This window comes from Phyllostomus hastatus, unplaced genomic scaffold, assembly GCF_019186645.2.
Source record: "Phyllostomus hastatus isolate PE091 unplaced genomic scaffold, TTU_PhHast_1.1 phas_scaffold_555, whole genome shotgun sequence".
Lineage (NCBI taxonomy): Eukaryota > Metazoa > Chordata > Mammalia > Chiroptera > Phyllostomidae > Phyllostomus > Phyllostomus hastatus.
Genome location: NW_025334036.1, coordinates 1,362,663 through 1,387,501, shown reverse-complemented (window position 1 = coordinate 1,387,501; position 24,839 = coordinate 1,362,663). Strand labels below are relative to the sequence as shown.

Genomic DNA, 24,839 nt, shown 5'->3' with positions numbered 1-24,839 from the left:
GAGGACCCGGGGCAGCCCCTTTCGGGAGCCTGAGGGCGGGGCCCGCGCGTGTCTCTGGGTCTCGCCTCTGTGTCTGGTCAGCGTCCGCCTCACAGGAGCGCGGTGCACAGAAGGCTCTCGGCCACAAACGTGGGGCGGGGAGAAGCAGGTTTGCAGTTATTGGCGTGGGGAAGGATGCGATAACTAGTAAGGGATAATGCAAGAAGAAACTGTTCCACGTACTCACAGCAGCACACCCACTTGTGCCCACCCTGTGTGCGAAGCCCCATCCCGACACCCCCAGACCCTGGCCCTGCCTGAGGTCCCTCAGCTGCGGTCCTGGGAGGGGCCGGTCTGGGGCTCCGCCGCCACTGGGGCCGCGGGCCAGCGCTCACTTGTTGAAGTTGATGAGCCAGATGGCGAGCTCGGCGGGGGCCGTGCGGTCCCAGTGGACGGTGTAGCCCTTCTGCAGGGTGACGACCGGCTGGTACTGCTGGTAGTGGGTGCTCCTGGTCAGGGCCCCCTCCAGGAACAGGGGGCGGCTGGGGGAGTCATTCTTGATGATCTTCATCCGCATGTTGCTGGTCTTGTAGGCCTGGATGTACATCTTCAAAACGGGAAAGGAAGCACAGGACGGCGCAGTTATGAGGGATCCCCCAGGAGCGCCTGGTCAGCATCCGACGAGAGACAGGCCGCCCTTTCCAGGGCACGCCCCTGCCCTCACAGAGCCCTCTCTGGGGGACCAGAGGGGAGGGGGCCACGTAAGGGCCTCTCTGTGCTGGCGGACGCGGCCCGCGCCGCACGGCGCCCCCCACCGACGCTCTGCGCGCATCAGGAAGTGCCGTGTGGAAGAGACCCCAGTGGGAAGTGGGGAGCGGTTTGCGTAATGGACGGCAAATTCTGGAAAAAGCCGGAGGAAGGGAGAGAACGTTCAGAACTCGGCTGCAAGTGCAGCTGCCCTCCCAGGGGCTGTCCTCCTGCCTGCGTCTGGGGAGAGCGGGGGCGAGTGGGGGTGTCCCTGCGCACTGGGTGTGTGAACGGCCTTTCATTTCAGAGACAAAACTGGACAAGACTGTCGGCCGTGGAGTGCCAGGGACCCCAGAGCCCGGGTGCTCCGGCCAGCCTCAGTTCGAGACAGCGTTCGACGCCACGTCCCCGTTACTAGGGTGACAGCCCTGGAGCGGAGGCCGAGAGAGCATGTCGTGCCCACGGGTGGCGGGGCTGTGCCCTGGGAAGGAAGGTGTTAGCGTCCCCTCCGGCTGCACCGCATGCCGAGTGGAAAGAGAAACTCCAGCCCTGCCCTCTCGGGGAGCTGTCAGGAGTGACGAACGTGTGAACGCAGATTAAAGCAACTGCAAAGCGAAGGGAGATTCTCAGTCATGATTAACCAGCAGCCAGTTACGGTGGCCGGGCAAGCTCTGACAGTCCGCCCTTTTCTGCAGAAGACGGGCAGTGGGTGTGGCGGGCAGGGAGGGAGGGGGGAGGTCAAGGTCAGGGCTCCAGGTGATGTGTCCCATCCCCGGCCCAGGGAGTGTGGATGCTCGCCTCACAGGCTCGGTCGCCCTTCAATCCAGAGGGCACCTGACGCCACTCCCCTTGGGGCCTTCCCTAGAGCGCCACCACCTCTGCTCGCACCCGTGGGCACCGAGCTCGCACAGGCAGCAGAGGCCTCCCCGCTCCGCTCCGGGGGCCGAGAAAACCCCTCTTCCGGAGCCCTGTGCGGTCTGCACTGGGCTCCCCACGCAGCCCGGCCCACTGTCCACGGTCTCCCCGGCCGGAGCTCTGCTGACCTGCCCGCTCCCTGCAGGCTGCCCTCGCACTGCTCTGCCCTCTCCGCTCACAACCTCCCTTCCACTGCAGAGAGAGACGCCCGGGGCTGGCTTCCGCCCCCACCTCGGGCCCGTCTTCCTCTGGGCCCCCCTGCTAAGCACCAGCCCCCCAGCGACTCCCTGGCGCCCCGTGTCCTCCTGGCCCCAATGGCCCTGTCCCCTCAGCCCGGCCCCAGCTCCCTCTCCTGTCTCTTCCCAAACCCAAACCTCCTTCGGCTCTTAACACCCCGCCTCCTGACGTCCACAGCGGGACAGCGGCGAGGACACTGCACTCTCTCATCTGCCCACGTGCGCCTTCGGCCTCCACTCAGCTGCTCACCAGCCACTCACCCAGGCGGCGGCAGTGAGGACGGCGTGACAAGGGCTACCTCCCGTTTTCGGCTCTGCCGCGGTCGGGACACCAAGCCTGCACTGCCCCCCACACCAGCCGTGGGCCACCGGCGGCCACTCGGCACGGGCAACACGGCGCGTGTGCCTGAGGACCTGAACTTTAAGTGTCCTTTTAATCAAACTCAAATTTCAAAACAGAATCTGTGTAAAATTCTTTTCCCCTCGACACGACTAACGTTTACTTCGTGGACAACCTGCACCCGAGCTGAGCGGGCGGTGAGCACCGCGTGCGGGCAGCACAGTGCCCTGAGGGCGCCGGGTCGGACAGAATGTGTCGCTGAGGCCAGTGTCGCCTGTTCTCCCTTCTTGGGCGGCCGCGAGGCCGTTCAAGACCACAAGGGGCTTCCGCTCCAGTTGGGAGGAGAGTGCTGGGGGAGCAGCCCGCACGCCACCGAGGGACGCACCCCACGCTCAGTGAGGGGCTCCACGAGCACCCCGCCTTCCAGGCGAGGAAGCCGAGGCTCCCAGCGTCTGAGCACCCTGCCCAGGTCACGCTGCCAGCGGGAGGCGGAGCCTGGCCTGGATCCACGCCGCGACCCGACCCTCCGAGCGCTCGCTCGTCAGCGTGGCGCTCACAGAGCGTGTGCACCTTGAGTTCTCTGACAGCCTCGCCCTGGCTGGCGGCCCTGCTGGCGGGAGCGCCACCCCGTCACCAAAGGTGGTGGGTTTGATGCCGAGTCAGGACACGTCCAGGAGGGCGACTGGTGGGCGTCTCTCACGTGGACGCCTCTCCCTCCCGCCCTCCCTCCTCCCTGCAGAGTCAGCACGTACACCCTCAGGTGAGGGCTAAAAAGAGGTTCTGCTGGGTGGGCAGGAGGGGGCGGGATGAAGGACGGAGACCAGAGCAGCCTGCGCCTCCCTGGCCCGGCGCAGGGCCCGGCGCGCAGCAGGCGCTCCCCCCAGACGGTCCCGCGCCGAGCGACCCCGGACCCCAGGGAGGCGAGCCCTCGCGGCCCCACCTGTGCCCTCGCGCCCCCACCTGTGCCCTCGCGGCCCCACCTGTGCCCTCGCGGCCCCACCTGTGCGTAGCGCCCGCTGCAGATGGCCCCCCTCCAGTCGGGGACGTCGATGCAGTCCGGGTGCCGGACCAGCCAGTTGTCGGCCTTGGTGAGGTAGGAGCCGGGGTACTCGGACACGGAGCCGTCCACGTCGTGGAACACCGACGTCTTGTCCCCGTCCATGTCCAGCCGGTTGAACCAGGGCCCGGGCTCCCCGAAGAACACTCTGGAGGTGATCTAAACGGAGCCCAGGCAAGTCAGGGGGGCCGAGACGGGAAGGGAAACTACAGCTGCCGCCGCCGCCGCCGCCGCCGGTCCCGGGCGAAGTTTCCCATTTCCGCTGACGCGGCGCGCCAGCCAGACCAGAGGCGCTCTCGGGCACTCGGGGGACCGCAGGGCTGGCCTCTCCGACGGGGACGGAAGGCGGCCACAGCCTCGCCGTGCCTCGGCTCCCAGGCCCGGCCTGCTGTGCTGGCCTCCGCCCGGGGGAGGGCTGGCCACCGAGGGTGGCCTGCAGGCTGCCCTGGGCCCCGGGGACCCAGGCGAGCGTGTGTGTTTCAGCGTGTGAATGAGACTGAGGGACGGGAAGCGAGCGTGAGGGAGTGGACGCGCACTGGTGGGGGCGTGTGTGAGTGTGTGCTGAGTTTCAGGAAGACGGTCTTTCCACACGAGCCCCCGGAGAGTTCCATGATGGGCCTCGCGCAGGCCCTGGCGGCCTGAGGGAAGAAGTTAGGTAACTGAACTCTCACGTCTCCCCCCTCAGCCCGCCACAGCCGGGCGGGCGGGCAACGGGCACGGGCAGAGGGGGAGGGGGAGGACAGGCCTGGGAAGCCTGTGACCCACAGGAAGCGCACCAGGAGGTCTGGGCCTGCCCAGTCCCCAAGGGCAGCCCGCTGTCCGACCTCGTCACCCCCAGCTGCTACCTCGTCAGCTGCCTGTGGCCAGAAGGCCCCCGCGTATGGTCTGCTCTCAGGAAGAGACTGAACACAGCATCTTCGGCAGAGATTCCCTTAGAAACTGCGGGTTTTGGATTAATTGTGCCCACACAGGCGGCCCAGGCACAAGTCCCGGGTCAAAGCAAGACGTGTGGAGGAGCAGCCTCAGAAGCGCGAGCCCAGCGTGCAGGCCCTGCGCAGGCCAGGCGGGCTCCGGGCAGGGGGCAGGGGGCGGGCGAGCAGGCCCCACCCCCGCCCGACCCATGGGGCACCCACGCCCGTACTTTTCCAGTCTGGACGCAGCCAGCACTGGGACGGGGCCCAGCCCGCCCGGAGGAGGCGGTTCAAGCCCTGCGGCGGAGCGGCCGCTCAGCGCCAGCCCCCGGGGACTCGTGACTCACCGCCCGAGTCTGGCCGCTCGGCGCCGCACTCACCGGGACATCCTCGAAGGTGACGCCGGTCACGTTGTTGTGGGGGCAGCTCTGCCAGGCGTTGTTCAGGCGGAAGGCCAGGGCGCTGGTGTGCCGGCCCTCCAGGGCCGCGAACTTGCGGAAGGTGCAGTTCTGGATGCTGATGGGGCCGTCGTAGAACTGGATGCCTCGGATCGGAAAGTTCCTGCGCAGTCAGGGAAGGCCAGGTCAGGCGAGTCCCCGTGGCTGCGCCCTCCGGGGCGGGGCGACAGGGGCCTGCCCGAGCGACTCCTGACCCCCACCCTCGGCAGCTGCCCCTCCGGAGAACACAGCCCCTCCTTCGTGGGTTCCCCGGGAAAGCGGTCAGGGACCTGGTGACTGTCAGTAAAGGAGGGAGAGACGAATGAGCGGAGGGATGCTGGAGGGACAGGTGACAGATGCACAGATGGACGGACGGACGGACGGGGGATGGGGGATGAACACGTGTAGCTGCTGGCTTAGTTCTGGGGACCGTCCTCTATTGCAAACCGACTTTTGCACCCTGCAAAGAGTCACTGGGCAGACACCATCAGTGCTGGGGGAGCATGCCCATGCTGTGTCCCCCGGGGAGGGAGAGCCATTACTCACTATCGCCTCACTCTCAGCTGCTGCAACCATTTAAACAGGTTAAGACTCAGATGGGTTTCCTGTCTGTGAGCAAGCCTTTCGGCTGGGGGTACACTGGATTGGGGGAGCAGAGTGAAGTGGGCAGGACGGTGGGCTGCCCGAGGACCCCCGTTCGGCCCAGGTGCCCGGAGGAAGGGAGGGGGCGCAGGCTTGGTGACGGAGGTGGTGGGGCCGGAGCAGGACTGCAACCTGGAGACCCTGCCCGGGGCGCAGCGGGGGCAGGTGCTCAGAGACCCGCTCCATTTGCCTGGGGCTCCTGAGTGGGGGGTGGGGGCAAGGGCCTCCGAGGGGCCCGGGGCTGGGCTTCCCGGTGGCCTTTCTGGTCCCGGCCCCAAACCTGGGCTCACTCACTCTCCAAGCGCCATTTTTCTGCTTTTACTGGTGTCTCTAGCTCTGGGCCAGGGCCCTCTCCTTTCACAGTGGCCATGAGGAAGGGCAGAAAGATGGAGAAGAACGCAGGAGCGGATCTGTCCGTGGGAGGCGCCACGCCCCCGCTGCCCCATCACCACTCGGGGCCCTCCACGCAGGCACGGTGCCCGGAGGAAGCCCTGGTCACGCCGTGCTGGCCACGTGCCTCCAGGGGACACCGAGCGCCTCCCACACTTCTGCGTTACTACTAACTGACCGACATCACAGCCTCGCGCCCTGACTCTCACGGCTGGCGCGTGCATTTTTCCACTTCAGGCACCTTCAGGCCAGCCCGTCCCCCCGGGCCCCACGCTTAAACTTCAGACCCCAACCCAGAGGCAGACGGGACGAATCACCCTCAAAGAGGGCGGCACGGCCCCGGGCTCCTGCGCACGAGCCAGCTGGGCCCTGCCCGAGTCCCACAGGGCTGCCGGGCTGCCGCCGACGGCCGCACCTCTGGGAGCCGTCGGAGCGCTCCGGGCCTGGGAGGCGGGCGACCCCCAGCAAAGAGGCGCCCACTGTGCAGCCCCAGACGGGCTCACCAGACCCGTCTGACGGGACTGCTGCCTCACTGAGGCGGGCAGGACAACGGCTCCCGTCTCGACACCGGCACTGAGACCGAGGTTCTGTCTGCAAAATCCCTTCAGACTCGCACACCCTTCACTGTGATCGTTCTGCCCGTGTCCTGCCCACCCAGGCGGGAAGGATGCTTTTCTAGAGTGCGAGCCCAGAGCTCGGGGGCTGGAGGGGCTGGTCCTAGCACCTGAAGGACGGGCCACGTTTCAGCAGCAGCGCCCCCCGCAGGGAGCAACCCCTCACCACCGGCCCCCCGGGCGGAGGCGTCCCCAGGAACGGCCGAGTCCAGGTGCCCTGCTGGCCTGTCAGCGCTGCTGGTCCCCACCCCACCAGCCATCGCGGACCCTCCAGCGTCTGCCCGAGCCCCTGCTGCACGGCGCCGGCCCCAGACCACCCTGCTACTCGGGGGCTGAGCAGATCTGAGAGCTGGAACAGGCTTCCCAGCACTGAACCCGTCCTGGCCCTCAGGCCCGAGCAGAGCGCATGCAGCCCTGATGGTACCCCCCGCCCCGCGAGGGGCCCCCACCCGCTGGCTGCGAACCCCGATCTGCCTGTGACACGGGCTGCGTCGGGCCGCCCTCCCGGCCATTCTGCCTTCCGAGTGCTTGGGCCCCACCCTCTGTGACACCCTCAGAAGAGCACGAAGTGCTCCCTGGGGACATGACCCCGAGGACACAGGGACCTGCTCGCTGGTCCTGAGCTGGAGTTCCTGTCGGCGTGGCCCAGAGCCACACAACGCCCTTGGCGGCCAGGTGGCCCTGCCGGCTCACGGTCACGCGGTGTGACCTCCCGTGTGCGTGCTGGAGTCCACCCGGCCGGCCAGCCCCGCCCCAGCGCTGCCGTGGTTTCTCTGGCCACGCCTCCGAGGAACCACAGACGAGTGTCCTTCCTCCCCTGGCTGGTGCTCAGGCTAAGCCACATTGCAAACCTACTGGCCTATGGGGAGGGTCCTTCCGCTGTGGTCCAAGCCTCCAGGGCCCCAGATCCTGTTGTCCATCATCTCGGTCCCCACGTTGCCGCTCTCGCCGACAAACAGGCTGTTCTTGATTTCCTGCTTGGAGCCGTCATCGTACGGGAAGGTCCCGCCACTGCAGGGAGCAGAGGTGAGGCTGAGATGCCGGCCCAGAGACAGTGCCCCCCCACGGAGGGCCCAGCACAGCAACCAGCGGGCTTACCTGGCCAGGGTCAGGCCGATGCCGTTGTCAGCAAACCTGGGGACAGAGCAGGCGGTCAGAGCGTGCTCTCGCTGGGGTGGGCAGGAGGTGCCTGTGCCCTGGAGTCCCACTGCCACTGCTGTTTGCTGAGGAGCCTGGGCGCCTTTTAGGTGCCCCCCCGCCCCACACTCCACCTGACTCCGAAGGGAAAGGGTCATCGCACAGCAGCGTGAAGCCGGGGATCCCGGGCCTCCGTCTCCGGCGACCCCAGGGCTCGGCGGGCACCGGGCCAGGGCCACGTGCAGGGCCCTGCTCTGGGAAGACGAGCGCGCCCTGCCACCCCCGGGGCTCCGCCTGAGGTCCTCTCTCCCTCCGCCGGGTCCCTGGGGACCTCGCAGGGACTGCTGGCTTCCATCCCACTGTCCGCCGGTGACTGTCCCTCCTGTTTTCCCCAGATCTGGGCATTTCCACGAAGTACCTCACAAGCACCTCAAGCTCCAAGCCCTCAAAGGGACCCCCATCCTCTGTGAGCCCAGACTGTGCCGACCCTTACCCCACTCTGCCATCTCCGCTCTCCCCGCCCGCCCCGAGTGCCGCCCCTCTCTATGCCAACGCCCCACGACTCTGACTCACCGGCAGCTGTCCAGCCACACGTCCCCGCCGCGCAGCCAGGCCCCGTGGTCCTGGTTCTTGTAGGCGGTGAAGTGCCTGATGATGGCCGGCTCCCGGGGCTTCAGCGGGTCGGCGTCCTGGTGAGGGCTGTACCTGGCGGCACGGTGCGGGGCGGCCCAGGGGTCAGCGAGGGGGTCCCGGGCGGAGCCCCCTCTGGGCTGTGAGCGTCCCTCCGCTCGCAGGGCCCACGAGACTCTGCCGAAACGCCACCTCATCCCTTCCTGGGGTGCAGGAGTGAACGTCCTGAGCTCCAGGCAGAAGCAGCGGGTCTCTCTCTCCGGGGCCCGGGCCCAGGCCGGTGACACACAGTCACTCCGCTTGTTCTCCGCAGCACTGGGGGGCACTCCCCGCCCCAGGCCGGCTGAAGCGCAGAGGAAAGTTCAGAGTCCCAGACCCAGCACGCCCTGCAGCCACAGGGCGGGGAGGGAGGCGCCAGCCCCCCAGCACCTGGGGGTAACCTTGACCCGGAGCCTTTTCTGCGCCTCAGCTCCCTGGGCAGAGAAAGGAGCCTGGAGCTCCGAGGCTCACAGATGTCCACTCCAGCAAGTGTCTCCTGAGGACGTCAGGACGTCACTGGTGTCACTTTAGATGGAGACCAAGCAACCTGGCCTTTTTAAAGGGACGAGTTTTCCTGACTCCCTGGAGGTTTACAAGTAGCCCCTGGCCTCTGGCAGCGCCCCAGATGTGCCCACAGCTGCAACCCGCGCATTCCTTCTCTTTACATCAACACGGAGACTCTTCCCGCCTTTCCTTTCCACGTTTCGATCCCAGCCCAAGCTGCTGTGGCCCAGGCCAGTGGGCCTGGGTATTGCCTCCTGATGAAACCCCAGTTCAACCCTAGTGCTGACATGCAGGCTTTGTGCTGTCTAGACTCTCACCACAGTCCCCGAAGCAACTGGCTCAGCACGCAGGACAACAGCTGCCCGATGGAGGAATGCATGCACGCATGAATGAATGAAGAAATCCACGCATGAGTGAAGAAATGAAAGAGTGCGTGAATGAATGAATGCATGCATGAGTGAATGAAGGAAGGAATCCACACATGAGTGCATGAATGAAGGGGTGCATGAATGAAGGAAGGAATCCATGCATGAGTGAAGGAAGGGGGCTTACTCCCGGTCCCCAAGCCCTGATCACCTGGCAGAGATGATGGAAAGAAAGGGCCGCTTGTCCTTGGCAGAGGCCTCGGTCGTTTTGACGCCATTGTCTATGATCATGCCAGCCTGAGGAGGGACACAGGAGGGACGCATTCAGGGACATGCTGGCTTCCGCTGCAGGACAGACATCTTCTCGCCCTCCCCCACTGCATCGTCCTGAACGCCCCAGGAAAACCAGCCTTGCTGTGTCCTCTTGGAGGTGCAGGGGAGAAAGCTGAGGTCTGTGGGGGTTAAGGACCTCGTCCAAGGCCACTGGGCGGAGTCCCTGCACCCAGCACGCACACGGCTTCTGGGCCAAGTCAAGGGGGATGCTGCTGCTCTCCTGGGCAGTGTGTCGGCAGCGCTTTAGAGGGAATGCTGAACTCCAGTCCCGTTTTCACCTTGGCGCGGAGGCCTGCGGCCCTCCCGGGCCTTGCCTCAGATCCCACCTGACTCAGGGAAGAGCCTCACTTTCTTCTGTGGCTCCAAGGTGCCCGCGTGTCAGCCACGGCGAGTGGGAGCCAGGGCAGCTGGGGGCGCTGCCCAGTGAGGCACGTCCCTTCCTTCCCCGATTCCCCTGGCCTCTCGGGAACGCCCGAACTCAGGGTTCTCTTGTTTGGATCACTGGCGGTCACTCCGGCTACCGCGTCTGCCAACTGACCTCTGGCGCAGCCCCTGGGATGTGAGCCAGGTGCAAAGCTGGACTCCCGGCTCCTCTCTCCCGAGCTAGGATGTCCGGCCCCCTCACCTCTGAGGCCTCAGCTGCTGCCTCTGGGAGACGGGCAGTGAGTGCCCATGGTGGCCCAGGTGCACGGCCCTGGATGGGACCCCGCACGTGCAGGCGGTGGGGCTCCCCAGGCGGGAGTGCCACGCACCGGGCCTCCTTGGCTCGGACATCCGGTCCCTCCACTTCAAGCCTCCTCTTCCCTCCTGTCCTACCTGCCACCTTCCTCGAGGCCCCTCCACCTGTGCCCGGGACCGTGGCCTATGTCCCATGGGAAACCACCCTCCCCACGTACCCGCACCTGTTCCAACCTTTGCAAACTCCCAGGTCCAACAGAGCCACCGGCCCCTCATGGGAAGGTCCCCAAGGGACCTGACAACCGCCAATACCGTCTCTCCCCGCCCCTCCCCCCAGCTGTATGGTCTGTCCTGCATGGAGACAGGCCCCTGCGGCCCAGGGCAGCCTCAGAAATGCCCCTCTGAGGCCTGGCTAATTCTCTCTGTCGGGAGGCACCGTGGCCCTCCTCACCTCTGCCCTCTGCCCCACGAACCAACTGTCTTCTTCCTTAGCTTCTGGGGTGTGACCCTGCCTGGGGTCCTCTGTCGGCCCACCCTGCCCAGCGCCCCCCAGGCCGCCCCTGGGTGCAAGCACAGGCCACTCTGAGAGCAGGTCTCTTCCCTCTGGCCTACTCCCCAGTGGCTTCTGACCCGGAACGTGCCCGTCCTCCTCGGGGGCCTCAGCTCACTCATCTGCACCATCCGGGGTTGGAACGGGGTACCGGCCCTGACACCCGGGGCTCTGTGGGCATGGCCCCCACGGCCCCAGGCCACCTCTGCCCCGGAGCAGCTCCCTTGCCCCGGTCTCTGGTCTCGGCACCGCCCAGGCTGGGGACCCAGAGACACTCACCCGGTAGTTGGAGTGGGCTCGGTTGTTGAGGAACCTGCCCAGGGGGCTGTGCTCCGAGTAGCCCGGGGAGTACATCCCCGCCGAGGGGCCCGTCGGCACGTGGTGGAAAATGAACCAGAATCCCGTCTCCTGGGAGGGAAGGAGGGAGGGAGAAGCCACAGGACTCAGTACCAGCCAGCCTCTCGTCAGGGGGCCCGAGTAGCCCCAAATTTCCCGTCGGGTCCCACCGCCCACCCTTCAACACAGGCCTGGGAAGCAGAGAGAAGTCGGAAGCCGATGCGCTTTGCGAGGGCCACCCTGGCTGTGAAGACCCCCCAACCAGGGCCGGCTCTGCCAGCCACGGGCTCCACCTCCTCCTGGCACATCACAGGGGCTTCGAGTGTGTTCCCAGCTTCTCCCTGGTCACTCACTCCACGTGGAGCCGAGGCCTGGGGGCCGCAGGCAGGGGTGGGCGAGAGCAAGGCCGTGTGCGCCCTGCGAGTGCCCGTCCTGAGTCCTCGCCCGCCCAGCGGCGGGCGGCAGCAGCCCTCTCACCCAGTCAGCAAGAGAGGCACCTGATTTCAGCCCGTTAGAGCACTGACCTCCCAGGCACGGTTCTAAGCAACAACCCTTTCGATCTGGTGATGGGTTATCACACGTAAAACATCGCCTTGTTCTCGGCGATGAAGGCACGGCCATCGCTGACAGCCAGTCCTTCTCGCTCTGAGCTGGGGTTCAGAGCTCAGATTTTGGGGCTGGCCCTGGCCCCCCGAGCCCCCGCCTCCCACCCCACTTTGCTCCGAAGAAGAGAGTCCTGCTCACCTCGGACCCTGCAGCAGCGCAGTTCACGAGGTTGTTGTTGGGGTTGGCCATCCAGAAGGTGGACACACCGCTGCGGGGGAAGGATGGCGTCAGACGGGGCCCCACCCCACCCCGCACAGCCACAGGGGCCGAGCCAGGCTCTCCAACAGAGGCCCCCAGAGGCTGCGGAGTCATGGACTGTCTGGGTATGAGCCCCAGTGTTCTCACGGGGGCAGGGCACACTCAAGCACTGACGGTGTTCAGAATTTGACACGGGCATGGCTCTTCAAGGTGGACGCCGGGTGCAGCTGAAGCCTGAGACAGGCTCTAAAATAATCCAAGTCAGGAGAACCAGGAAGGGGGCGTTTCCCGGGGGGGCCTGGGACTCAAGGCCGGCCCCGTGGGGAGCTCTGTCTCTCCCACGTCTGCAGGCGACCAGGGCGGCTGGTGCCGATGCGCACTCGAGGGGCGCCAGGGGCAGCCTGCTCTCCGCGGGGAGCACACCTCCTGGCATCAGGAGAAGCTGGAGGGCGAGAACCGCGGTCCTCTGTGGACAGAGGATGCACACGGGGCACCTGAGAAGAGAATCGCCCCTCCCCTCTGAGCAGCAGGTGGTTTGGGGCCGGGGGTTCCCGCTGCTCTGAGCCCAGGTGTGGGCGTCAGCCCTGGGCTGGAGTCTGGGGCCCTGGCGCGGGCGTGGGGGATACTTACTTGCAGTCCTGCCGGGGCTTGGGGACGTAGCCCGGGTACGAGTCCTCTGTGATCGTCTTGCACATCCTGCTGTCGCGGTCAGAGGGCAGGAGGGTCCCAGACTTGACCAGGAGGCCGAGGCAGTGGTCAAAGGTGTTGCGTTCCTCCGGCCCGTCCTCCGTGAAGAAGCAGTGGCCCAAAGAGTTGTAGCCCACCACGTCCTTGACCTGCAGGGGCCCAGAGAGGGGGGTGTTTCAGCCCTGTCCGATGCCTCACGGGCCCGTCCGCTCATCCAACACTCATCAAACCGCATCCGCCGCACCCCAGGCCCTGTAAGGGGCCCTGGGGGTTGGACATGGGCCAGACACAGGTGTGGAGCCTGGGAGGGCCGGGCAGAGGGGTAAGCAGGTGACTTCAAAGCCCCTTCCAGCTGGAGGTGTTGCGGCTGAGGCTCCATGGGGTGGGACAAGGACAAGATGTTAGAGGCAGGCCGGGGCGGGGGGCAGCAGACGGGGTCCCCCGAGCCTGCTCCGGCGAGGACGCAGCGGGAATGCAGTGCGCAGGCCCTAAGGCAGAGGGCTGCACGCAGGGGCCCCACTGGGAAGGCGGTGAGCGGGAGCCTCGCCGGGCCCAGCCGCAGCGCGCACAGGTGGGCCTGCTCCCGACACTGGCGCCGGCCCCCTCAGTAGGCGCTCAGCCCCGAAGCCAGCCTGCCTCACAGCTCACAGCGCGCCCCCGGCCCCCCGGCTGCGGCCCCCCGGCTGGGCCCGGAAAGGCTGCCAACTCCCGCTCCTCACGGCTCTGCCACTGCCAGGCCGGCACGCCGTGGGAGCGCCCAGAGCCGAGAGCCTGCACGTCCCAGCCCCGCACTGGGCTCGTGCGCCTTTTACTCCGGCCTAACTCCTGCCCCTTCCTGTAACAACTACTTTGTAGATGAGGACAATGGGGCTCAGAGAAGGGGAGTGATTTGCCCGAGGTCATGCGGCCCGTGTGCCAGCCGGGGCGGGGGCCACAGCCACCCCTGCGGGAGGTCACCGAGCACACGGGGAGCCTGGGGCTGGCACTCCCCCCAACTGTGATCTCCAGCACCAGCCCAGGACTGGCACTCGACTCCTGCTGCGTCCCCCTCGAGCACGTCCCGCAATGCTGAGTGCCCCGTGACGCTGCCGCCTTCCCCCTGGTGAGCTGGGCAGGTTCACCGCTAACCGCCCAGAACGGCAGCACGGGGGGAAGGGGCCAGGGAAACGGGGCTGCTCGAGCTGGCAGGGACGTCCGAGGGCAAGGTCAAGGCCTCACTGTCCTGGGGCCGCCAAGAAGAGGGCCTGTTCCCCCACTTCCAGCTGGGTTCTGTGCCTCCTCCCGTCTCTTACCCCATCTGCCCGTGGAAGCCCTGGCCGGTGGAGCCTGTGGCAACACCAGCGACCAGAGGCTGGTTCCTCGCTCGAGCTCACATGGGAAGGAGACACGAGCATGGCTGCACGAACCACGAGGCTAGACGCTGGGTGGAGGGGAGCCCAGGGAGCCCAGCAACCTCTGCCCCAGCTCCCGGAGCTCTGAGGCTGGGAGACAGGGCACCAGCCCCCCTGCCCTGCACACCGGGCAGGGGCAGGGGGCTGGCAGGTGGACTCCACCCAGAGCTGAGATGCTCCCTCCCCGACTGGGGGCCAGAGAGCACGCAGGCCTTGCGCCCGGATGGCCAGGGTCTTCCGGTTCCAAGAGGCTGTCCAAGGCGCTGGCTGCCTGGATCGACCTCTGCTGGGTTCCCACTGGAGCCTGTCTGGCTGCTCCCCGGGCCGGTGCCCAGCGGGCCTGTGGCCCTTATCAGCTCCGACACCCGGCTGGTGCCGCCTCTCCCCGCCTCTCCCTGCCCGCGTCCCTGCTGAGACGCAGACCGGGGCTCGGGCTCCAAGGACGGTTTCCCGTCACAGAGACGGCCAGAAACGCCGCGCAGAGGCAGCCGTCGAGTTTTCCACAGCACGTTGCCCGAGGCCACGCAGCGAGTGGGCCCGCCCTGCGCCCACACTGCGTGCGGGGCGGCCTGAGGCCCTGCGCGGCTGCCACGCGGACCGACCCAGCTCTGCAGTCCACCGCGAGTTGTCTTAGTACCTTCCTCTTCAGTGAAGTGAGACACAGGTGACGGGAAGCGAAGTTCGAGGACAAAACTTGAGAACGAATGAACGCCTGGAACCAGTAACGCTCCTCAGGTCAGGCCTTCCGTACGCACGCCCACGTGGCTCCTTCCCAGCACACGCCCCGAGCTCCACGCCCGCCTGAACGAGAGCGTCCGTAGCTGCTGCCTTGTGTTCGTCCCGCAAAGCCCCAGACCGGGCGCCGCTCCCGGGCCGAGTGCGCCCGGCCCTGCACCCGGTTCCCACAACAAGCCCACGGGACAGGCACGGAGGAGGAGGCAGAGGCAGGCAGAGGCGCCACGATGGCCCCGGCCCACTGCTGGAGAGGGGCTGGCCAGTGGGCCAGGGTCCCAGCCCGCACCGTGCCCCCCCCCACTGCCCTCTGACGGTCTAGATGCATCGTGATCCCCGCCGTCTTCCCGCTGCCCCCAGCATCACTCTCCCCCGCTGCCTCCGTGAGCCAGAAACAAGTCTCACGTCTTCTGGCCACTGCTCCAGACTGGGTCCTCTCGCCACCCGGGGTGGGGGGGGCCGGCCCAGTTCCTGGGCGACAGGCCCGTGGGAGCCCTCCCTCGTGCACGGCACCTGCCGGGCCGGCGTGTCTGGTGTCCTTTCCTCGCCCGACTGAGTCGGGACCGAGGGTCGGGGAGGGGAGGCTGCTGCCCACGGTCCCACAGCCCACGCCCCGGCGGCCGGGTCCTGGAGCCCAGGCCCTTCTGGACTGGGCCCCGAAGCCCACGCCCCGTCCCCTGCGCCCAGCGGGGTTCCAGTCACAGAACGCAGGACAGAGACAGCGGGCACTCCTCGGTGACAGACGAGCACACCCAACAGAAGCGAAAGAGGCTTCCCAGCGACAGGCTGACAGCCTCTTCATCCCCCTCCCTCACCGGCCTGGTGGGAGGGACGTCCGCTCTGGTTTAAAGCCCGAGTCACAGAGGCGGGTGTCCTGGGCGGCACTGGCCGGGGAGTTTCCTGAAACGCGCTGCACAGCGGGGCCTCCGCGACTCTGACCGGCAGGAATGTGGGCCTGGTGCTGCCAACTCAGCTGACTTCTCCAGAAAAGCCAAAAATCCAGACTTCTGTGTGAAATCTCCCAACTTTTAAATGATAGAAACGAATCTGAGTGTTTCTTTAAACAGTCTTAAAGCCAAGCAAAACACATCTGGTGGCTGGAGTCAGCTCTCAGGGTGGCATTTTGCGACATCCGGTTTTAAAGTTCATACAGGGTGTAAGTTCAGTCCATTTAAAGGAAGTTCAATTTAGTGTAAAATTATCAGTTTAGCGTAAAAACGACCAAACGCTTCTCTAAACACCGCCTGAGCCAAATCAAACGCAGGCTGAGCCCGCCCGCGGGGTGCCGTGTCGTAGCGTCCCGTTGGAAGCGTTCACAGAGAACACGGGTTCGTGTGAGGGGGAACCGACTCGGCGTGAGCGCCAGCTGCAGCTCGAGACCAGCCCTGACGCAGACGCCAGTCTGCTGAGGGCGTTCCTCCCAGCAGCACTTGCTCTGACGGACCGACCCTCGGTTTACCGGGACAGGCAGGCCCGCCACCACCGCCGGCTCGGTCGTCCGGGCACGGCCCCCTGTGCGCGGCGAGCACACCTGTCGTGCCACATGGCCGCAAGGCCACGGAACCACCTGCCCCCGTGCGTGGACTCCCAGCGCCCACCGCGCACTCTGTGCCTGCTGCTCCGGGCGACCGGACACCCGTTCTCTCCGGCCCCTCTGGCCGGCGGCCTGCTGTCAGTGCGAACCACTCCAAGGCCGAGGTGAGGCCGGCTCTGCCCCTGGCGGCCCCGGGCTGCGTGGCGGGATGCGAGCCCCGTTCCGCGCTCGCGGCCCCTGGGCCCAGCAGTGTGTGGACTGGCGTGGCCGGGGAGGGGCAAGGGCCCTCGAGGACCTCCCCCCCTGGGCAGGAGGCACTCACCAACAGGCCATTGGAGCCGTGGACGGTGACACAGCGGGAGAAGGTGTGGTGGATGGACAGGTCCCGGACGTAGGTGGGCGGGTGGTAGCCGCCCTGCTCATCCACGTCGCCAGCCAGGTGGAAGTGAATCGGGTACTGGCCCACCAGCTGCTGCCCCATGTGCTTCAGCTCCACGCCCTCCAGATGTGCCGCCTTAAAGCCCAGCGCAAACTGCGGACACAGAGGCCAGAGTCGGGAGCAGCCTGGGAGGCGTTCCCCGGCCCCACTGCTGCCCACACTCCCGTACCGTCCACGTGCTGTGTTAATCCCGCCTCAGGAAAACCAGGGACGGTCCCTGGGCCCCGGCCTTCCTACCCCAAGGGAGACGAGGTGCTCCCTGACCACAGGGATGTGGCAAGGCAATGGCCTGGCAAGGGAGGGGTGCAGAGAGACGGGCTCACCCCCACCCCCCTTCCCTGCCTCCGAGGCCGCGGGCGGTTACGAGGAAGGGGAACTGCGTGGGGGTGGTTGTGGTGGGGACACAGCCCTGGATGAGCGCCCCCCCACGTGCCAGGAGGGTCCGCGCTCGGTGGGTTCCACTCTACGGTTCTTCTCAGTTACTGACCAAAACGTCTTGTCCTTACAGCACGTGGTTTTAGCTGCGAGAGAACTGTCCTCACAAGACCCCAGGACCCTGTCCTTCTGTCGGCTTTCGCCCCACCGCTGATAGCAACGGCCACGTGGAGGGTGCTGGGCCCCTCGTGCTGACCAGCGCCCCAGGTAAGCAAGCGGCTGTGCGCAGCCTGGCCAAGCAGATGCCTCCCGCAGCCTAAGGCCGGGAGGAGGCAAGCTCGGGCGCCCGCACCGTGCTCCTCTCCCTGAGGTGCGCCGTCTCAGTCACTGCTGGCTCTCTGCCCGGACACGCACAGGGTGGGTCAGTGCCAGAGCTTCCGGCCCTGCTCACCCCTGATCTGCCTGTCAGCAGGTCTCTCATGCACAGGCCTTTTTGTGGGTGTCATGCCCTGACCCCTTCTGTCAGGGAGGGATCAGGGTCAAATTGTGAAGACAGGGAATGAGCCACGACTGGGGTTGGAGGTCGGGAAGGCAGGCAGTGCGGGGTGCCGGGCTGTGGCCAGGGAGTCTAGGGCCATCCCCAGGTTGGCTCCACTGTCTCTCCTGCCCGCAAGCTCTGATGGGCGGGACGGCATGCAGTGGGCGATACAGAAGCCTTCTCCAGCTTCCACAGGTTCCCCTGCCCCGGTCCCTGCTCCTGCCCCCGCATGTGCCCCCCCCCCCCAGCAAGAATCCCACCCACGGGCATCACGGGAATTCTGGTGGGGCTGCTGGCCTCACCCTGGAAGACCCTACCTTGATGTGGCCCCCGAAGGTATCGAAGTCAAAGAAGTCGCAGATGTGGTTGCTGTAGGGGTAGCACGCGCCCTCCATCGCCCCCATGATCACGATGTTCCGGGTCAGGAGCCCCACCTCGGCCCGCATGTCCACGCCGTCGATCTCCTCCCCGATGTGCAGGTACACGGGCTTCCCTGGGGCAGCAAGGGGGGAGGGAATAAACCAGAGGGACTGCGTGGGCCCCAGGCCCTGCCAGCTGCCTCCAAGCTCCTGCTGGGGTCCCAAGGGCCCCGGCCCCACTGCACAGAAGAAGGAAGGAAGCTCAGGGAGGCGACATCGCTTGTCTGAGTGGAGAGGCAGGGTCCGCGGCCACGTGTGCTCAGATCTGAAGCCTGTGGCAGACATAGCTCGGTGGCCCCCACGTCTGTCCCCTTTTCTGCCTGTGGCACTAAAATCTCCAGCACTTCGGGGAGACCCGTGCTCCCCAGGAGGGCCCCCTGTCCCAGGCCCCCTGCGGTGGGTGTGCTCCCAGGATGGGCAGAAGCGACCTGTGCACCCTCAAGGGGCCCCGCTCCCGCTCTGTCCCCTGGGCTGGAATGTGGACACGTGGGGTGGTCCAGGCTTCCCCAGGCGGCGAGGACCACGCCCTGGAGACGGCACAGCAACGAGAGAGAGGACACCTGGGCCCTGATGACCTCACGGAGCTCACGCCCGGACTGCCAGCCAGCCGGCACTGCGGCGACGCAGAGCCAAGCCAGGTGTGTGACAGTAAGCGGGCCTGTCACAGACGCAGCCTGTGGGACCACCTCCAGCCCCGTGCAGAACGTGCGCCTGCAACCAGGTTTTCTGGGGAGAGCCGGGTCGGACGTCTGTGTCCAGCACTGTGGCCGGGTGCTGGGAGCCTCTGCGTACCGTTCGGAACTCTGCCGGAGAGCTTTCGTCCCACTGGTGCTGACATCGCTGCGGCCTCCCCCACCCCGCCCCAAATTCTGCCTCCACAGTGACCCCTGACCTTGCCTTCTTGAATAAAGAGATGTTAGCCAGCCTGCCTCCGGCTCCTCCCTGGGGCTGCTGCCCTGGCTGGCAGACACTTCCCCTCCCCGAGGACGGCGTTGCATGGAGCAGCAATCTCTCGTGTGGGTCCGCAGCCTGGACCACACCATAGACACCACGCTGCCTGCGCTGCGACCTTGACCTGAGCCACAGAGCACACACGTCATTCAGCCCCGTGACACAGTGACCACACGCAAAGCCCGTGGTCACCAGGAGCCCTGGGCAGCACTCACGAACAGCGACCCCACCCTGCTCTTCCAGCCAGGGAGGAGCTGGCCCCCTTCCCACCCTGCCCCCAGCACACGCCCCGTGCTGGGTCTGCAGTATTTCTGAGGATGTGGGTTGTTCTGGAACTCTGCCGTCTCAGGGAGGTGGTGGTTTCTTTGAAGCATGTGAGTTCAAAGACATGAACCCGGCTCACGGCAAAGCCAAGAAAACATCCCCTTTGGAATCAGTATCAGCATCCTAGGGCTGCTGTAACAAGTCACCACAAACCTGTGGCTGAAAACAGCAGTCGTTTCTTTTCCTACAGCCCCGGAGGTCCGAAGTCCAAGGCCAGTCTCACTGGGTCAGCAGCCAGGGGTCGGCGGGGCCCCTGCCCAGCCCCTCCGATGCGGCCGTTCCCAGATTCAGACGGCGCCCATGCGCCCCACTCCCTGGCGAGCGCCCCGCCCTCCGGCGAGCGCCCCGCCCTCCGGCGAGCGCCCCACCCTCCGGCGTGCGCCCCACCCTCCAGCGAGTGCCACTCTCATCTGCTCCGTCACTGCGCCACCTCCCCCCAGACGCTGACCCTGCCGCGTCCCCTGTGACCCCCCCCCGGGCGGGCCCCGCAGATGACCTCGCAGAGCCGCCCGTCGCACAGCCCTGACCTCATCACACTGGCAAGGCCTCCTGCCGAGTCGGTAACAGTCACGCGTCCTGAGGGTTAGGATGGGGACGACTCGGGCCGCTGGTCAGCCCGCCCTGCGGGCAGAGCTCTTCTCGGCAAAGGTGCGGGATTGGGAAAACGACCTGCACAGTCTGTTTACTGCGAGGCTCTCTCAGCCGAGGCCCGTGCCCCCGGCCGAAGGCAGGGTCTGCGGCGGGTGCCACGGGCGGGGTCTTCAGGCCTTCGGTCTCGCCCGGGGCTGACACCGCACCAGGGGCGTCTGAGCGAGTCAGCTCTGCAGTCCCCGGCCCTGCCTTCCGCTGTGGGCCACAGGGCCACGGGTCTGCACGCCTTACGGCCCAGCGGCAGGTCCCCTCTGCACGGGCTGCAGGGGGCAGGCGGCCTCCAGCTCAGGCGCCGGCCAGAGCAGAGCCACCCTCCCCTGCACAAGCCTTGGCTGTTGGGTTTCTCCGAGCGAGCGTCTCTCTGAGCCTCCCCCTCCGGCGGGGACGGCCTGCTCCACCTCGCCCGCCCCCCCTGTGGCAGCCACCTGGCCCCTCCAGACCCACTGCCCCGCCCCTCAGCCTCCGCCGGGGGGCTCTGCGCTTGGCAGTGCTCAGCAGAGCCGGGGGCCGGGCCACACCGCCCCCCACCCAGGCTTCCCCCAGGCCCTCGAGCGCAAGCACTTCAGGCTCGGGGGGCTTCTCTCCGTCTGTCAGTGTCCGCCCAGAACCGTCATGTCTGAGCAGGAGACCGGCCCTCCCTCCTCGGGGACCAGCGCCAACACCACAGGAGAGACAGGATGGCGGGGGCGCTCGGCGGCTCGGGCGGAGCCGTCTGTGTCAGGCCCCAGGTCAGATCAGAGCCTCGAGCCCCTGGCGCCGCTGAAGCTCCCTGGCCCTCGGGCTCTTCGCTGTGAGATGGGAGTAATACCAGCACGTGTCTCAAAAGAGCCGTTAAGTGAGCGAACACTCAGAACGTGCTCAGGACAGCCCTGGCACGGGGCAGGGGCGCGTGCAGCAGAGGGACACGCACAGCTGCCCCTGGGACTGTCCCCGAGTGACGACGAGAACGGGGCCCCGAGCACTGGCTGCACAGCTGCAGTGGCCTCGGGTTAGACGCGCTCTTGTCCCCTGGGGGGAGCAGGCCGGGGGGTAGGGGCGGCGTCAGGTGGGCGGGGGACTGTGTTCGTCAGGCTCCCGGGAGCAGGCAAGGCAGCGGCGCCAGCGTACTTCTGCCGCCCCTCGCCCCCTCGCGGCGCTCGCCCCCTCGCGGCGGAGCCCTTATCAGGACCTGCCCAGAACCTCCCGCGGTTTATCTGTCCTTCGCCGCATTCCCAGGCCACGCCCTGGCCGCTGTCCCGGGGAAGCCGTGTGCCCCAGTTTCCCGGCCTCGCCCTGCCTTCCTCCTCGCAGCTCTGATCGCGAAGGCTCAGCAGAGACCACAGACGTGGCCAGATTTGCCCCGAACAGTCCAGAAGAGCCACAAGCCCGGGCGAGGGCTGGGGTGGGGGGAGCAGGAGGCCGGGAGGCAGAGGGGCTGCGACCACTGGCCTGCCTCCCAGCCCTCTCCACAGGGCGGGCACAGGACTGGCTACTTGGGTCAAGGGAAGAAGAAACATCGAGGACCCTGCAGTGGGAGAGGCAGACGCGTGTCCCGTGGCTCAGACCTAGCACGGCCAGTGAGTCCGCAGGACGGGGTGAGGGGCCGCGCCTCTCAGACCTCTGGGGACAGCTGGGGGGTCTCGGCTGGCAGGTCCCAGGGAAGCAGACCTAAAGCCCGGAGTCCTGGTTTGCCCCCACAGGGCAGCCAACTTCGGGCGGGGATGCTGGGCGGGGCCTCCGTGGAGGAAGGACATGTAGGTCACGGGCCTCGAGGCCGGGCAGCTCTGAGTTCCGGTCCTGCCCACAGGAGCCCCTCGAGGAGGCCCGGTCTGCACGCCCACCCCGGCCACGACTCCGACGCGACGGCCATGCCCTGTCCTGTGCCGTCACAGGGGGCCACTGGCCGTGCGTGGCCACCGCACACTCCAAGCCTGGCCGGTGTGACCGGGGAACGGGGCTTCTCACTGTATTTAGCTGTGATCACGCGGACGTAGCCCGCGTGCCTGGCGGCCCCCGTGCCCGGAAGCAGGAGTCTGGGTCCTGGAGAGAACGGCGGCCCCTGACCCCACGCCCCGCCAGCGCCTCACGAGGGGGAGCGGAACGGAGCGCGCGAGTGCCCGGCCCAGCACAGGGGGCCACAGGAACGACGGCGCTGCTTGACAGGGCCGCTCCTCGGACGCGGGGGAAGGGAGGGCGGCCGCGAGCCAGGCGGGGGGCGGGGGGGCCGGGATGGGAAGGGCAGAGCACTGAGGCGCCCCGCGACCGCCCTGCCAGGAGGTGTTGGGAGTCACGCTGCGGCTGGCGAGGCTCTGAAATGCTGTTTTAGATGATTCACACGTTTTCGCTGCGTTGGTCCCCCATCTGTTTCCCATCAGGAAACCCTTAAGATGCCTGTTTACTGGAGCAGGGCAGAGGGAAGGAGGGCCCGAGAGGCTGTGTCCCCGTGCAGCCGGCCAGGGAGAGGGAGCCCTCCGAGGCAGCGGGGCCGTTCTGCGAAAGGAGGAAGCAGGCGGCGTGCTTGCGCGCTGTCGAGGGGGGGAGGAGAGCCGAGGGAGGGGCTTCCGGCTGCACAGGGGACGTGGGAGCCTCCCCCAGACACACATGTGCACACCCCCCCCCCCGCCTGGGGCTCTTCTCACACTGCCCGCCAGGAGGCGCTGTTTTCGTGTGAGCCCAAAGCTGGGAGCAGCGTCGACTGGACCTCGAACGAGAACCTGGGGCTCAGCGGGGAGGGGGCTGGCGCAGACCCAGGCGAGGCCAACTGACCCGAGGGAGGGTGCAGGGTCCTGAGGGCTTCTCCACTCACCCTTGCCTGCCGGTCCACAGACCCAGAGCAGCCCTGAGGGGCCACGAGAAGCAGCCTCACCTGTGGCCAGGCGCTGCGGAGAAGCAGCTCCCCACACCCCCCCCCCAAACTGCCCTGCTGAGGGGGCACGGCCCCTGACATCACCGTGGGCACCCTGGGCACCCACGGGTGTCCCACCAGGGCCTGCTCAAAGTGAGACCTCCCTCCAGGCCTCTGTGGGGCCCCTCCCCCTCCCCAGGCAGGCCAGGGCTGCAGGGCAGCCTGCCACCCTCCCTGACGCCACGCTGCTGCCCAGACCAGGGTCCCCTTGCGATGAGCAGTGACACCAGCTCCACAGCCCCCTGACTGGGGACCCGGGAAGACGCTCCTCGCCCACGCCTGCCTGACTCTGCGCGGCCCCGTTCCCGCGCCCCCACGCCCCACCCCCCCGTGGCTCTCGACCTTGGGACTATGTCCGCGCCGGGAGGGCTCTGGGCTGCTGGGCCTCTCTCCTCACTGCCCGTGGCACGGCTGCACGTGCCTGACCCTGTTCCGTGGCCCAGGAACAGGTGTTCGGCCGTCTCACCCTCTGCCCACAGGCGGCCGCCCCCTTCCCACTCTTCGCAGCCCCACCCCCAAACCGCCATCCCCCAGACACACGGACAGCCTTCCTGTGTGGCTCTGAGTCTGGGGCCCGTGCCGGGGCCCCCGAGCGGTGTCTGTGGACCCCCTCGGCCACCGGCCCTCCCACCACGAACGAGTGCGGGCACTGACCTGCAGCGCTGTGTCTCACCTTCCACCCTTTGCTCCCCCGAACTCGTCCTCAGCACGTCCCCGCCGGCCAAGAAGACTGTGCTGGCTGCTACTGCCCGCCGCTCCGCCGCCCCGCCCCCCACCCACAGCGGGCACTGTGGACACGGCAGCGGGTCTGCTTGCTCAGGCCACAGCCCTCCCCTGCCCCAACCCCAGCGCCCCTCCGGGGAGCAGAGGGTCAGCGCCCCGTGTCATCTCTCGTCTGTGCCCCAGCCTTCCTCAGGGGGTGACGCCCGCCCCACGACAGGCGGTCTCAGAGGGGCCGTCAGCGTAGGGCCCTGCCCGCCCCCACCCGCCCCCCCCGCCGTCCCGGCCAGAGGGCGCACACACGAGCTGCCCGGCCCGTGCGCTCTCGGCAGGCGACTGTCAGCTTCGTCCCGGGGACAACGCACGGAGCCCGCAGGCAGCGACGCCAGAGGGGGGCGGCCCGCTGGCCCCTGCCACCCAGGTCCCCAAGGAGCCCGGCCCCTGCGGGCGGCCCGGCCGGTCAGCGTCCACATTGGTGCTCTCCGGCGAGTAGCCCGTGGGGCGAGCTGCGCGTCGTGTTAGGTGCTCCAGGCGGGCCCTGTTGTCTGTTTACACCCAGAGGACCGCAGTGGACCCAAAACTCTGCCTACTGAGAATAATTAGCCCGACGATCGTTGAGGTCTCTTCCCACCTCTGACAACCTGGTCCCAGGCACCTCCGCCACCATAACTGACAGGGCCCCAAAGTCAAGACGGAGGAGAAGAAGAAAGGAACCCCAAGAGCTGCGGGAAGGAGAGAGTAAAACACCTTCGGTGGACCGCACCGCGTGTGACAGACACCACCCCCGTGGGAGAAACGGACGTGCCCGCCCCGTGCGTGGTGCCCGCCCCGTGCGCGGTGCCCGCGGTGGAACGCGGTGGAACCCCGCGGGTGAGCGGGGGCACGCCGAGCCCAGGCCTCTGGCGTTTTGGGGCGCCCCCGCTTGCTGTGATGTTTGCTACGCAGCGTTATCATGGCAACCGCTGACTAGCCCCAGATCGTCTGTGATTCTGGCCAGCGTCCAGGCTGACCCCTTCCGGGCTCTGCCAGCCGACTGGGGTGGGGCTCCGCGAAGTCCTACCTGCCACTCGGACCTGGCTGGGGGCACAGGCTCTGCAGGGGAGCACCCGGAACTCTTCCGCCTGGTACATGGAGTAATCCGTACTGGCAACGACCAGGGTGTCCCCGGGCCTCCACGACTGCACATTGTCTTCCAGGGTCAGGACGGTGCTGTTGACGTTGGTGTCGACGGTGACCGTGAGTTTGGGCCTCACTGCAACCCAGAGCAGCAGGGGCTGAGATAATGGCCCATCGCCCTTGGCAAAGCTCTGACCACCCCCACCTCTCCCCGTCCCCTCCCTAAATAAGTAAATGCCAGGTTTGCCTATCCAAACCCCAAATGGCCAGGCTCGCTCCTTTTCAGGCTCGGTACAGGGTTTGGAAGTCAACAAAAGCCCTACCAGAAAAGAGCCATTCATCAGCTCTGGGCAGAGGAATTTTCCATTCAGCCCTCAGCTGGAGTTCGGCGCGGCTGCCTCACCACACCCACTGCGCTCGAGATGTAACACAAA

The 24,839-nt window shown here is 67.1% G+C and overlaps 1 protein-coding gene across 2 annotated transcripts in view; it reads right to left on the bottom strand.

Moving 5' to 3' along the window:
* LOC123809658 (cell migration inducing hyaluronidase 1) overlaps nucleotides 1-24,839 on the bottom strand; it is a 53,857-nt gene that overhangs the window by 13,409 nt on the left and 15,609 nt on the right. For both annotated transcript variants that reach the window (XM_045824871.1, XM_045824872.1), the window contains exons 10-22: nucleotides 24,350-24,541; nucleotides 17,658-17,833; nucleotides 16,311-16,520; nucleotides 12,275-12,480; nucleotides 11,585-11,654; nucleotides 10,784-10,912; nucleotides 9,155-9,240; nucleotides 7,979-8,110; nucleotides 7,367-7,402; nucleotides 7,124-7,279; nucleotides 4,566-4,746; nucleotides 3,218-3,433; nucleotides 375-586 (exon numbers count right to left, since the gene is read on the bottom strand). In XM_045824871.1, the coding sequence (XP_045680827.1) occupies nucleotides 375-586; nucleotides 3,218-3,433; nucleotides 4,566-4,746; nucleotides 7,124-7,279; nucleotides 7,367-7,402; nucleotides 7,979-8,110; nucleotides 9,155-9,240; nucleotides 10,784-10,912; nucleotides 11,585-11,654; nucleotides 12,275-12,480; nucleotides 16,311-16,520; nucleotides 17,658-17,833; nucleotides 24,350-24,541 (2,002 nt within the window). The remainder of the gene's footprint in view (nucleotides 1-374; nucleotides 587-3,217; nucleotides 3,434-4,565; nucleotides 4,747-7,123; nucleotides 7,280-7,366; nucleotides 7,403-7,978; nucleotides 8,111-9,154; nucleotides 9,241-10,783; nucleotides 10,913-11,584; nucleotides 11,655-12,274; nucleotides 12,481-16,310; nucleotides 16,521-17,657; nucleotides 17,834-24,349; nucleotides 24,542-24,839) is intronic.